At 36.0% G+C, this 15,444-nt stretch overlaps 1 protein-coding gene across 2 annotated transcripts in view; it reads left to right on the top strand.

Annotated features, from left to right (window-relative positions):
• INTS4 (integrator complex subunit 4) overlaps positions 1 to 15,444 on the top strand; it is a 107,821-nt gene that overhangs the window by 28,025 nt on the left and 64,352 nt on the right. For both annotated transcript variants that reach the window (XM_045816178.2, XM_045816179.2), the window contains exon 4: positions 359 to 465. In XM_045816178.2, coding sequence (XP_045672134.1) covers positions 359 to 465 — 107 coding nt within the window. The remainder of the gene's footprint in view (positions 1 to 358; positions 466 to 15,444) is intronic.

Genomic DNA, 15,444 nt, shown 5'->3' with positions numbered 1-15,444 from the left:
TTTATTTTTTAAAAAGATTTTATTTATATGAGAGACAGAAGCAGGGAGAGGGGCAGAAGGGGAGAGAGAGGGAGAAGCAGACTCCCCATTGAGGGGCCCAACGGAGGGCTCAGTCTCAGGACCCCTGAGATCATGACCTGAGCCGAAGTTAGGTGCTTAACTGACTCAGCCACTCAGGTGCCCCAGATTCAAAGTTTTAGACATGAGCCCTTCAGGAACTTAGCTTTTGGTTGAGGGGAATTCAAGGATCAAATAGAGGAACCTTGCTAACAAAAATTTACATTTTTTACCCAAGTAAAGTTTCCCTAGTGATCTCCTTTTGAAATTCTGCAACCCAACTTTTCATCTTCCTTTTTAGAGTCTCATCAAGTCTTAGCTCAACTGTTGGACACTTTACTTGCAATTGGCACTAAACTCCCAGAGAATCAAGCCATCCAGATGCGGTTAGTTGATGTAGCCTGCAAGGTAAGAGCATAATGGTTAAATACAGGGTTGCTTCTTTCTTGAATAGTTTGCATTGCCTGAAGGTGTAGTATGAGCTGTAAGATCTGCTTAGCTCCATCCTGAATCTGTAACTGAGATTTGCCAAGGACGTTTAATGGTTTTAAGAGCTGCCTCATCCTTTTTTTTCTTGATGTTGGATTAGGTATAAAGCTGAGCAATTTGTTACAAAATGAACTTCCTCATCCTGCCAAAAGAAATGAAAATTATTGTAGTAGGGGTCATGTATATGTGCTTAAATAATTACATGCACACTGCTAGTTAGGGTAGTTTGTATCTAGCTTTTTATGTGTTCTCTGCAGTCCTTTAGGTGAGTACTGTTATCCCTGTTTTTTACAGAGGTGGCCATAGCAGTTTAGGGAGTTTAACTTGCCCAGTCTTTCACAGCTGGGTAGTGGCAGAACCAGGATGTAAACTCTAGTTACTCTGATTCTAAAGCCCATGTTCTTTTTGTTACGCTTTATTGCCTCAATAGGCAGACCAACAAAGAAACAAATGTTGGGCAAGATTTTTTTTAGTATTTTTCTAACTATAAAAGAAATACATGTGTATTAGTTGTGCCTTTTGATTTAATAAGGACCTTTAATTAGCTGCCTTTTGTACATAACGGCTTCTAAACCTTGCAGGATTGGTTTTACTTTTAATCTTTCTGATGAATTTATTTTGAGAATATAAGAAGACAAATGTATTTGAATTGTGGAAGAATATTATATTTATGGAATTAGAAAACTATTTCTGAGCCCCAGGAAAAAGAGTGTTTCATTTATCTTAATAAACAACAACAAACAAAGCCAAAGCACTTTGACAAGTACAATATTAAAAGCCTAAGTGGAAAAAACTAGGGCTTGTGTGTTTGAGAAAGTATATATCCATGTAAGAGAATAACATGTCTGTGAGGGTGTGCTTGTGAGAAAAATGTCCTATGAAGTGGATTATTATGCTTGAGATAAGTTTCTTCAATTTGCTTTAAATAAACATTTTATTATAAAAATTTATATTCAAGATTAAAGAACTACACTTATAATTCACTGTCCAGAGGTGACCATTATTAGCCTTTTGGTGTATTGCTTTCTAATTTTTTTCTGCACATAGATCATTACTACTTTTTAAACATACAGCTCTAATCATAATTTATATATAATTTTGCATTTTGCTTTTTCATTGACATTATAACAGATATTTTATATATTGTAGACCTTTTCAATGGGTATATGATATTTTGTTCAATAATTAAACTATAATTTACCTAACCATTCTCCTATTGTTGGACATTTGTATTGTAATACTGCAGTGAATATTGTTAGTCTAAAATATTTTCTGTGTTTAGGTTTATTTCCTAAACATAGTAGAATTACTAGTTGAAAGCATTTAGGATTTTTTTTTTAAGGCCCTTGATACTTCTTGCCAAATTGGTTCCCAAAGTGTTCCAGTTTGTGTGACCACCAGCAGTATATGAGAGTGCCTAATTTCACTGTATCACTCTAGCATTGGATATTACTTTTTTTTTCCCCCATTCCCCTTCACCCATTTTGCCCATTCCTCCAACCCCTCCCCTCTGGCAACCATCTGTTTGTTCTCTGTATTTATAGGTCTGATTCTGCTTTTTGCTTGTTTATGGTTGGTTTGTTTTCGATTCCATGTGTAAGTGAAATCATACGGTGTTTATCTTTCTCAGTCTCACTTATTTCACTTAGCAAATATCCTCTAAGTCCATCCATACTGTGGTAAATGGCATGTCTCATCCTTTTTTTGTGGCTGCATAATACTCCAGCGTGCCCACATGTGGTGTGTGTGTGTGTGTGTACATGTGCACACACATAGATACACTGTATCTTCTGTGTCCACTCATCTAACTATGGACACTTAGGTTGCTTTCATATCTTAGCTATTGGAAACAACGCTGCAGTAAACATAGTGAAGCATATATCTTTTTGAATTAGTGTTTTCATTTTCTTTGGGTAATACCCAGTAGTAGAATTATTAGATTGTATGGTATTTCTGTTTTTAATTTTTTGAGGAACCTCCATACTGTTTTTTACAGTGATTGTACCAATTTAAATTCCCACCAACAACGTATGATCCATATCCTTGTCAACACTTGTTATTTCTTGTCTTTTTTATTTTCACCATTCTAACAGGTATAAGGTGATACCTCATTGTGGTTTTGATGTGCATTTCCCTGATGACTAGTGATGTTGAGCATCTTTTCATGTTATCTTTTGGGAGTCTGTTTGTCTTCTTTGGAAAAATGTCTATTCATGTCCTCTGTCCAACATTTTTTTTTTTAAAGATTTATTTATTTGAGAGAGAGCACATGAGCAGGGGACAGGGGCAGAGGCAGAGGGAGAGGCAGACTCCCTGCTAAGCTGGGAGCCCAATGTGGGACTCGATCCCAGGACCCTGGGATCAACCTGAGCCGAAAGCAGATGCTTAATTGACCGAGCCACCTAGGCACCCCACCTCTGTCCATTTTTTAATTGGATTGTTTTTTGGTGTTGAGTTGTGGAAGTTCTTTATATATTTTGGATATTAATCCCTTATTGGATATATCATTTGCAAATATCTTCTCCCATTTAGTAGGTTTCCATTTTGTTTGATGGTTTCTTTTGCTGTGCAAAAGCTTTTTCTTTTGTTGTAGTTCTAGTAGTTTATTTTTGCTTTTGTTTCCCTTGCCTTAGGAGACATATCTGGAAAAATGTTGCCATGGCCTATGTCAGAGAAATTACTGTGTATGTTCTAAGATTTAGTCATTTCAGGTCTCATTTAGATCTTTAATCCATTTTGAGTTTATTTTTGTGTATGGTGTTAGAAAGTGGTCCAGTTTAATTCTCTTATGTGTAGCTGTCTAGTCTTCCCAACGCCATTCACTGAAGATACTGTCTTTTCCCCGTAATATTTTCCACAATATGTCCATATCACCCAAAGTGATCTACAGATACGATGCAGTCCCTGTCAGAATACCAACAGCATTTTTGACAGAACAAATGATATTAAAATTTGTATGGAACCACTAAAGACCCTGAATAGCTAAAGAAATCTTAAGAAAGAAAAAACAAAGCTGGAGGTATCACAATTTCACATTTCAAGATATACTACAAAGCTGTAATAACCAAAACAGTATGGTACTGGCACAAAAATAGACACCTAGATCAATGGAACAGAATAGAAAGCCCAGAAATAAATCCACACTTATCTGGTCAGTTAATCTATCACATGACAAAGGTGTGGATATTAATGTTTTAAAACAGAAGGGACTCCTGGAAGGCCTAGTCGGTTAAGCATCTGCCTTCAGCTCAGGTCATGATCCCAGGGTCCTGGGATTGAGTCCCACATCGGGTTCCTTGCTCATTGGAGAGCCTGCTTCTCCTTCTGCCTCTGCTGCTCACCCTGCTTGTGCTCTCTCTCTCTGTATCTCTCTCTCTCTGACAAATAAAATCTTTAAAAAACCAACCAAACAAAAAAACAGAAGACAAACCTGTTAATTTGGTAGGAGGAAAATGTTTTTCTTTGAATTTCCTTTTTATTTTTTAATTAGTTATTTTTTTAAAACTTTCCATTTTAAAAGATTATTAGTGAGGCTTCATATTTGTGTTTCATTTCTATTTCCTCTCTTCAAATAAACTTTTCATATTCTTTGCTAGTTTCTCTTGTGGGGTTTTGTTTGTTTCTTCACCGTTTGTAGAGGCTTATAATGGAGTAAAAATTTGAACCATTTGAAAATGGTAGATCTGTCAAAAGCTTTGCAGACTCAAGTAAATAAAGACTATGATGCATAGCTGCAGTTAGTATTTATATTGCCTAATGCCATTTTGTTTGTGATTTTGTCGTACAATGTGCTTTGAGATAAGATTCACATACAGTAACATTCACCTTTTTGATAGAAGTAATACAAAGTATGTTCTCTAACCAGAATGAAATGAAATTAGAAATCAGTAACAGAAAGAAATTTGGGAAACCCCTAAATATGGAAATTAAACAACATACTCCTATATCACCAGTGGGTCAAAGAAGAAATCAAAAGAGAAATTAGAAAATACTTGGAGATGAATGAAAATACAACATACAAAATTTACAGGATGTAGCTAAAGCATGCTTAGAGGGAAATTTATTACTCTAAATGCCTATGGTTAAAAAAGTCAAAAGATCTCAAATTCGTAACCTAACCTTCCACCTTAAGACACTGGGAAAAGAAGAATGCACTAAATATAAAGCATGCAGATGGAGGGAAATGAGAAAGATGATTAGAGTGGAAATTAATGAACTAGAGAATAGAAAAACAGTAGAAAAAAAATCAATGAAACCAAAAGCTTGTTCTTTGAAAAGATCAACAAAATTGACAAACCTTTAGTTATATTGCCCAGGAAAGAAAGAGGGAAGACTCAAATTGCCAGCGTCAGAAAAGAGGGAGCACACATTAATACCCATGTGATAGAAATAATAGAAGATTATAAAAGAAAACTATGAATAACCATATGCTAATAATCTAGGTAACTTAGATGAAATGGACAAATTTCTATAGAGAGACAGACCATCAAAACTAACTCAAGAAGTAGACAATCTGACTAGACCTGTAGTAAGTAAAGTAATTAAATTAGTAATGAGAAAAACAGAAACCTGACAAAAGCTTACGCTCAGATGGCTTCATATCAAACATTTAAATAGATACACCAGTTTTTCACATTCCCCCCAAAAGGAGTGAATACTTCCCAGCTCCTTCTATGAGGTGAGTATGAGCCTAATACTAAAACCAAACAAAGACTTCACATGAAAAACAAACTCTAGACCAATGTTTTTTAGGAATATGGATGCTAGCAGGTCAAATTCAGCTATTTGTAAATAGGATTATACACCATGACTAAATGAGATTTATTCCAGGAATGCAAGTTGGCTCAACATCTGAAAATAAATTAAAAAAAGAATAAAGGACAGAACTCCATGATCATCTCAGAATAGATTTAGCAAAAGCATTTAACAAGATCCAATATAATTTCATTATAAAAATACTTAAAAAAAAAAAAAAAAGCCTGCCAGTAGAATAGAACCTCTTCAGCCTGATAAAGGCCATCTGTGAGAAACTGCCAGCTAACATATTAATAGTGAAAGATTGGATGCTTTCTCCACCTAAGATCAGGAGCAAAATAGCTATGTTCTTGTGTCTTATGTCTATTCTACATTGTACTGGATGGAGGTTCTAGCCAGGGCACTTAGGCAAGAAAAAGATATAAAAGGCATCTATCCTGGGAAGGAAAAAGTAAAACTATCCCTGTCTATTCACATGACATGACCTTATATATGAAAAATTCTAAGGAATCCGTTAAAAACCTATTATAAGTAATAAGTTCAGGAAGGTTGTAGGATACAATATCAATGTACAAAAAATCAGTTGTATTTCTGTATATTTGCAGTGAGCAATATGAAAATGAAATTAAGAAAATCCATTTATTATAGCATCAAAACTAATAAAATACTAATACATTTAACAAGAGAAGTACAAAACTTGTACCTGAAAACTATGTGGATTTTCAGAGGGAACCAAGATAGCCAGAACAGTCTTGAAAAAGAACAACACAGTAACAGATTTCAAAACTTACTAAGCACCAAGAGGTAGGTGTAAAGATCAGGGAAATAGAATTGAGAACCCAAAATTAATCCCATGTGTCTTTGGTCAACTGATTTTTGAAGGGGTACCAATACCATTCAATGGAGAAAGAACAGTGTGTTCAACATGTGGTGTTAGGACACCTGGATATCCCCCTGCAAAAGAATGAATTTGGAAACTTCATTAACACCATATGTAAAAATTAACTCAGTGTATCAAAGATCTAAATTTGTCAGCTAAAACTATAAACTTAGAAGAAAACATAGTTGTAGGTTTTCATGAGCATGGATTTGGCAGTGGATTATTAGATATGACAAAAGCACAAGGAACAAAAGAAAAAATAGATAAATTGGATTTCATCAAAATTGAAGAATTGTGATTGGAAGGACACTATCAAGAAAGTGAAGACGGTCTACAGAATGGGAAAAAATATTTGTAAATCATGTCTAATCTCTATGTAAACATCTCTGAGAACCTAACAATAAAAATCCAAATAACACAATTAAAAAACGGGCAAAGGACCTTAATAGGCATTTCTCCAAAGAAAATATACAGGTAGCCAATAAGCAGAAAATAATGCTCAGCATCTTCAGTCATTAGGGAAATAGAAATCAAAACCACAATGAGATGATGCTGTTTCACAACCTTTTGGATTGTTAAAAAAGGCTTGACCATACCAAGGTTTGGTGAGGATTTGGAGTAATTGGAGCTCTCTATTTCTGGTGGAAATGTAAAATGCCTTAGCTGCTTTGGAAAACAGTTCAGCAGTTCCTCAAAAAATTAATGGCTTAGTATATGACCCAGCAGTTCCACTTGTAGCTATGTATCAAGAGAACTGAAGCATATTCACACAAAATTTGTACATAAATGTTTATAGCAGCAATATTCATATTACTTAAAAGATGGAAACAACCCAGATGGCCATCTCAGCAACTGATGAATGGATAAACCAAATACAGTGAATGTTCTTTGACCATAAAAAGGAACGAAATATTAGTATACACTACAGCTGGATGAATCTCGAAAACACGTTGAGTGAAGGAAGCTAGTTACAAAAAACTTACATATATGATTCTGTCTATATGAAATTTCCGTAATGGGTAAATCTAACAGAGACAGAACCAATGAAGACATACAAATGGCTGACAGACACATGAAAAAAATGTTCAAAATCATTAGCCATCAGGGAAATTCAAATCAAAACCACATGGAGATACCACCTTACGCCAATTAGAATGGCAAAAATTGATAAGGCAAGAAACAACAAATGTTGGAGATGACGTGGAGAAAGGGGAACCCTCTTACATTGTTGGTGGGAATGCAAGTTGGTACAGCCACTATGGAAAACAGTGTGGAGGTCCCTCAAAAAGTTAAAAACAGAGCTACCCTATGACCCAGCAATTGCACTACTGGGTATTTACCCCAAAGATACATAGTGAAGAGAAGGGCCATATGCACCCCAATGTTCATAGCAGCATTGTCCACAATAGCCAAACTGTGGAAGGAGCCAAGATGTCCTTCAGCAGATGAATGTGGTCCATATATACAATGGAACATTACTCAGCCACCAGGAAGAACGATTACCCAGCATTTGCAGCAACATGGACGGGTCTGGAGGAGATTATGCTAAGTGAAAGTCAAGCAGAGAAAGATAATTATCATACGGTTTCACTCATTTGTGGAACATAAGGAATAGCAGGGAGATTGGTAGGAGAAGGAAGGGAAGAATGAAGAAGGAGGTAAACAGAAGGGGGAATGAACCACGAGAGACTATGGACTCTGGGAAACGAACTGAGGGTTTCAGAGGGGAGGGGGGTGGGGGATTGGGCTAGGCCGGTGATGGGTATTAAGGAGGGCACGTATTGCATGGTGCACTGGGTATTATACGCAAACAATGAATCATGGAACACGACATCAAAAACTAATGATGTACTGTATGGTGAATAACATAACATAATAAAAATTTTAAAAAAAGGAAAGTCGATTAGTAGGTAGGTACTTAGGGCTGGGATAGATAAAGGAATATGTGACTGGTAGCAAAAGGGCATCTCTTTGTGATGATGAAAATGTTGGAAGATTAACTGTGATGATGATTGTACCCATACATAAATATACCGAAGACCATTGAATTGTGTACGTTAACTGGATGAATTGTGTGGTATGTGAGTTATATTTCAATAAACCTGTTATTATAAAGAATTCACTCTTTGAATTTGAAATGTGGTGAATCTTTCAACATTGTTTCTTTGGCGGTTGTGAATAATGCTGCTGTGAATATTTGTTTACAGGTTTTGGTTGGAAGTATGTTTTCAGTTCTCTTGGGTCTATTTATCCTAGGAATGAAATGGCAGGGCTATTAAACCTATATTTAACTTTTTTGTTAAATTTTTTTTAATTGTGGTAAAATACATATGAATTTTTTCAGTTTAAATATAATTTTTTAAGATTCAAAAAACACGCATAACATAATATTTACCATTGTAATCATTTTAAAGTGTACAGTTCAGTGGCATTAAGTATTTTCTTTCATGCTACCATCTCCATCATTCATTCACCCATCTCTTCACTTCGCAAAACTGAAACTTTATGAGTTAAACAGTAACTTCTCATTCTCCCCTCACTCCCAGTCCTTAGCAAGATGCTAGGTGCCTTTCACCGAGAAAGAGAATTCTGGGAAAGTATTGGGTTGGGGCAAAATCCAGGCACCTCAGCAATTTCAAACTTACCCCCCCCCAATTATAAAATAATGTAGGGGTGCCTGGGTGGCTTGGTTGGGTGGCTGACTCTTGATTTCAGCTGAGGTTTTGATCTCAGGGTTTTGAGTTCAAGCCCTGTGTTGCGCTTCATGCTGGGTGTGGAGCGTACTTAAAAAAAAAAAATGTAAGGAATTTCCATATATCCTTCTCCCTGATTCACTAATAGTTAACTTTTACCACATTTGCTTTATCATTATCGCTGTGTATATACTTATTATTTTTTCCTGAATCATGTAACAGTAAATTGTAGTCATAATGCCCTTTTTCTACTAAAGTAATACTTAAATACTTAAGTGTATTTCTTAAGAAGGATATAATTTTCGGGCACCTGGGTGGCTCATTCAGTTAAGTGTCCAACTCTTAAATTTTGGCTCAGGTCATGCTCTTAGGGTTGTGAGATCGGGCCCTGTGTGGGGGGCCATGCCTGGTGTGAAACCTGCTTAAGATTCTCTCTCTCCTTCTTCAGCTGTCCCCACACCTCCTGCCGGCATGCACGTACATTCTCTCTCTGAAATAAATAAATACATCTTTAAAAAAAAAAGGATGTAATTTTTATAAACACGGGGCAATTCTGAAAATCAGGAAATTTAACTTGGTACAGTACTAATACTAATCTCAGCCTTTATTCAAATTCTGATTGTCCCAATATTCTTTATTATATAAATTTTTGTATATAAAATATATTAATTTATATAATAAATTTTTATATAGATTTACAAATTTTATATATAAATATACATTTTTATATAAATTTTTCTTTTCTGGTTCAGGGTCACAGATTGCATTTAGTTTTCATCCCTTTTCTTTAATTTGGAAAGGTCCCTGTCTTTGTCTTTTGTGACCTTTACATTTTTGAAGAATATAGACCATTTATTATAGAATGTCTTTTAATCTGTGTTTATCTGTTCAGTCTTTATAATCTGTATTTCCTCTGTTTAGATTCAGGTTACGTATTTTGGCAGGAGTACCACATCAGTAATATTTGTTCTCAGTTTATCATATTATAAGGCACAGATGAGATTTGACTCATTATTGATATTAAATGTGATACTTGGTTAAGATGATGACTACCAGGTTTTCTGTTGTAGAGTTACAATTTTCCTGTGATTAATAAGTGATTTGTGGGAGATACTTTGAGTTGCTGTAAGTATCCTCTTCCCCATCAAATTTTTATTCACTATTTTAGAGACTATTAATAAATTTTGCTGAGTCAGTTGTTACTCTGGTCATTGCAAAATCATGATTTTCTAACTCTTGTTCCTTATTAGTTGACATATTACTGTAAGTAAAGCTCTCCTTCCCTTCTTTCCTGTCTCTCTCATTTTATTCAATATATTATAATCTATTTCTATCATTATTATTATTTGAATTTCAGATTGTTCCTTTATATATGTCTTTCGAATACAGGCTATGAATCTGCTGTATTTTTTGTTTCACATTAGGAAGAAAGTCATGCCTTGAAGTACTCTTAACTCTTCAAAGTTCATCTCATTTTATCCTGTCAATACCTTTGAGGTACATTGTACAGCTAATCCTCATTTGAGAGATGAAAAGATTTGGTTCACAGATTTGGCTAGGAAATTAATATTCTTTTCATATATAGCGTCTGTAAAACTAAAGTTGGAGATCTGCTTTCCTTCTGTGAAGATTTTTCCAGAAGAACAAATATTCTTCTCATTTTTTTTGTATAAGTCTCTCTTAGAGCCAGGTTTTAATTCTTCTTTGTCTGTTTCCATCTCACCTGTTCATCCAGCCTCTCTGTTTCCTTTCTGTTCCTTTAATTCTGTGGCGTTAAGTATAGAAAACTCTTAAAAGTCAGCAGATATAACCATATAGCATTTTAACATTTATAAAATTCTACTCGAATATTATGTATGGTGTGTTAGGAGAGTGTATCTGTTAAAATAATTTGCATACAAAGTACACTGAATTTTTATCTGCGCTTGAAAACAATCCATGTTGAAACTGAATGAGTCATTAAGTTATTTTTGTCTTACTTAAGGAACTTCATTCTCAGATTTTCTTGGTATACTTAACTATTGATTTTTTTTCCCTTATAGCAGTAGTTTTAAACTAGTTGGTTTAGCTTATTTTTTTTTTTTAAAGATTTTATTTATTTATGTGACAAAGAGACAGCCAGCGAGAGAGGGAACACAAGCTGGGGGAGTGGGAGAGGAAGAAGCAGGCTCCCAGCGGAGGAGCCCGATGTGGGACTCGATCCCGGAACGCCAGGATCACGCCCTGAGCCGAAGGCAGACACTTTAACGACTGCGCTACCCAGGAGCCCCGGTTTAGCTTATTTTTGACATGGATTGCTCTTATTATTGAGGATGTGGTTTGCTTACTCGCTCCATTAATATAAAAATGATGTCACTTTAGTAGCCTGGGTATAACACCAAAATAGCATCATCTGCAGAGCAGACACACTAGGCAGCTCTTAGTGATGATGGCATCATGCAAGAAATGACCTGTATGGGAAGGACATCATAGAACTGTAATTGCTGCCCCGAGAGTATGATTTAGACTTCCGCTGTCTTTTGGCCTAACATTCTGTGTGCAGTAATAGGCTGGTTATATAGCAGTGTTGCCTGGTTACCTTAATAGAAGTGGAAGGTTTCAGTTTGTTGTTTGAAAATCAAATAAAGTATTTGTTACAGTGGAAGCAACCTTCAGGGGCTGGTGGGTCAGTCAACAGTTTAGTTATAAGAAATGATGTTTTCCTACTAAAATAGTTCGTTAAAAAAAATCCTGTTTTATTAACTGATAGAGTCATTGTCAGCTTCAAACCTGAAGTTTCTCATAATTTCTCAGTTTCACTGTCTTAATTTGATTGATAATTTTGAGCTTTAACTATATATAAGGTATGTGAGGACATTTTGCAGCCTAAATTACTTGGAGGCAAGAATTAACTCGGATCTAAAACGTTTGAGTGAACCATTTTTATAATGAGACGTTCTGTTTCTGAGTGCCCCACCCTCTCAGCATAGTGGCTTTCTCCCAGGTTTCCTTTGTTCTCTTCTCCAAGTAAGCCTACCTGCCCATCCCATATCCACGTAGGACATAGCTTCTCACCAAGTCTAGGTTTGTACTTAATTCAGGACTCTTCTCCTGGAGCATTCTGGTGTGAGCCATTAATAGGTGCTCTCTACGTTTCATGACAGACTGCCTTGTTGTTGTTAGATAGCCATCACTAGAAAGCTCATGCTTGTGTGATCCAGATCAGCAGACCTATTTCATCTAGGTGCCCACTCTTACCTCTGACTCCTCTCCATTTTCTGTTTTTTGCCATCAGTTGGTCTTCTGTTCCTTACCTGTTCTCCTTTTCTTCTTAAGTAGTTTTTTTTTTTTTTTAAGTACATGCTAAATGCTTGGCACTATGCTAGGCACTTGTGGTTACTGAATGTCCGTTATGTCCCAGACACTATTAGCTAATTTTACATACAGTAGTTCTTTTTGGGGGGGTTGGGGAGGGAGAGAGAGAGAATGCGAGAGCGAGTGAGTGCGAGGGCACAGGTGGAGAGGCAGAGGAAGGGGGGAAGAGAGAATCCCAAGCAGGCTTCATGCCCAGTGCAGGGCTGGATCCCACAATCCTGAGATCATGACCTGAGCTGAAATTAAGAGTTGGACGCTTAACCAACTGAGTCACCCAGGCGCCCCCCATACAGTAATTCTTAAATGAGTTCACTTAGTATACTCACCACAGAACTTCATGGTAGAGGATATTATTACTATTTTTACAAAGTAAGGATTTCTAAAAATTTGTGGGGGTTAGTGAAGATCACATAGATACTACGTAGCAGGACCAGCAGTCAGACCTGGGTCTGTCTGACTTCAGTTCCTGCTCATTCAGCTATGCTACTTTGCCTCTCAGACAAGAGGTGAAACAGTTTATGGAATCCACTTTGTCTGCAAAGCTTCCTATACTTCTTGAGGCATTCTCTGAACCTCTTTGGGTGTGGTTCTGTTATTGCTGCCTCTTTCTTTTTATGTTCTTAAAAATACACTTATTCCTATGGATAATGTAATATTTTTCTTTTTTTAAGATTTTATTTATTTAAAAATGATTTATTTATTTGAGAGAGAGCACTTGTGTGCACACACTCAGGGGGGAGGGGCAGAGGGAGACTCTTCAAGCAGACTGCCTGCTGAGCATGGAGCCCGATTCAGGGCTTGATCCCACCACCCATGAGATCATGATCTGATCCAAAACCAAGAGTTGGATGCTTAACCAACTGAGCTACCCAGGCACCCCAGGATTTTATTTTTAAGTAATCTCTACACCCAAGATGGGACTTGAACTTACGACCCTGAGATCAAGAGTCATGTGCTCGACTGAGCCATCCAGTTGTCCCTATTTTTCTAATGTTTATGAAACATTGGTTCATAACCAATAACATGGTTAATAAAATAATGTGGTTATTTTATTTTTTATATTTTTATATTTTATTGTATATTTTTTTTCACGTGTATTTAGGCTGTTAATTTTTTTTTAAGTCTCAAACTTGCAGAAAAATTGCAAGTCCAGTAATAGAGAACTTTTCTTGTGACCTATTTTAGAATAAGTTCTAACATAGTGCCCCATTACTCTTGAATACTTCATTGTGTATTTTCTATAAACAAAGATATTTTCCTACATAACTTCAATATGATCATCAAAATCAGGACCGTAACATCAGTGTATACTACCATTTGATCCTCTGACCTCACTCAGATTTCAGTGTTGGACGAATCATGTCTGTTACTGGTAAAGGATCCAGTTCAGAACGACATCTTGCATTTTAGTCATATCTCTTTAGTCTTCTTCAATCTGGAATAATTCCTCAGTCATTACTTGATTTTATGATGTTGACATTTTTGAAAATTATAAGATAGCTATTTTGTAGAGCCTTCCAGAATTTGGATTTGTCTGATATTTTTCATAATTAGATTGAAGTTACCACCTTTGACAAGAATATCACAGATGTGATGCTCTTATTGCATCCTGTTAGGCGCTACACCGTTTTGATTTGTCCTATTACTAATGATGTTAGCTTTGATCACCTGGTTAAGATAGTGTCTGTCATGTTTATTCACTGTGAAGTTATTCTTTCCTTTTGAAATGAGTAAGTATTTTGTAGGGTGGCACTTTGAGACTATGTAAATATTCTGTCTTCAAACTTTCGGTTTGTTTATATCAGTTATAAACTCACAGATTCCTTATTTATTCAGTGGGTCATAGTTTGTTACTATAATTATTCACCTTGGTCTTCGTATTTTCCTGATTTGAAAAACAACAACAACAAAACTAAATTTCCTGATTTGGCCAAATAGGAGCCCCTTTAAGCTGGCTTCTGTGTTCTTTTGACTTCTTTCTATTGTTCTTCGAATACTTCCTTCTTCTCTGGCACAACAAAATAGTCCAGGCTCATCTTGTACTTTCTGTACTCTAGCTCCAGAATCAGCTATAATATATTTACTTATCTGATACATCTTCCTGTCCGTTCAGTTTGTGTGTGTGTGTGTGTGTGTGTGTGTGTGTGTGTGTGTGTATTACTTATACAAAGTATTGGTAGCCTAGTTAGCTAATCACAAGAATTGGTTATTAATTTAGTGTCAGTATGTTTATCATGTAGTGATTAGAAACCAGAGTAATTCTTCATGCTGGAGACTGGTGATATTTGGGAGTAACAGTATAAATATGTTAGAGGAAAATAGGTATTGTGGAGCTTTTAAGTATTTAAGATGCAAATTCCCAACTCTGTACATAATGAGCAAAGTTTTTAAAATCATGAGGTTATTCATGTAGCTGAGTGGGGAAATGAGCTCTGGACTGAGTGGGTGTCAGGAGTGTGTTTTTAGACATATCACTTAATCCTTATGGTCCTGTAGAACAGGGAATTGGCAAATAAAGACAGGTCAAGAGAAATGCGTGATTATTGAGCATACTTCCAGAGACTGTTGTGATTTCAAATCAGTGATTTCATTTATAGATAGAAAATCCTGGGAAATTTGTAATTGAAGGGAATATCTAAAGATACTTGTTTTGTATTGACATTTATATATGTAGTTACCTTGTAATGAAACCATATGTATACTTTATCTGTGACCATCTACCTTTCTTATTATTTTAGATTATGGTAACAATAGGGGCGCCTGGGTTGCACAGCGGTTAAGCGTCTGCCTTCAGCTCAGGGTGTGATCCCGGCGTTATGGGATCGAGCCCCACATCAGGCTCCCCTGCTATGAGCCTGCTTCTTCCTTTCCCACTCCCCCTGCTTGTGTTCCCTCTCTTGCTGGCTGTCTCTGTCAAATAAATAAATAAAATCTTTAAAAAAAATAGATTATGGTAACAATAGCTAATAGTCATATTAAGCTTGTAGTGTATCAATTTTTTTTTACATTTATATCCCTATTTGAGCCTCATGATAACCATGTAAGTTAGCTGAGGCAGCTATTGTTCTTTCTTTATAGATGAGGAAGTGAGGCTCTGAGAGGTGACTTGATTCTTGACTGATTTACACATATTATGAGTCAGAGCTGAAATTTGGAGCTGGTCATATATATATGTATATTTATAAAGCTGTTCATAGATGTATATATATTTTATAT

The sequence above is a fragment of the Ursus americanus genome, chromosome 16 (assembly GCF_024610735.1).
Source record: "Ursus americanus isolate L20-20 chromosome 16, mUrsAme1.1.p, whole genome shotgun sequence".
Taxonomy (NCBI): Eukaryota; Metazoa; Chordata; class Mammalia; order Carnivora; family Ursidae; genus Ursus; species Ursus americanus.
The sequence above is the reverse complement of the archived record's forward strand: the minus strand, read 5'-3'. Positions and strand labels throughout refer to the sequence as shown.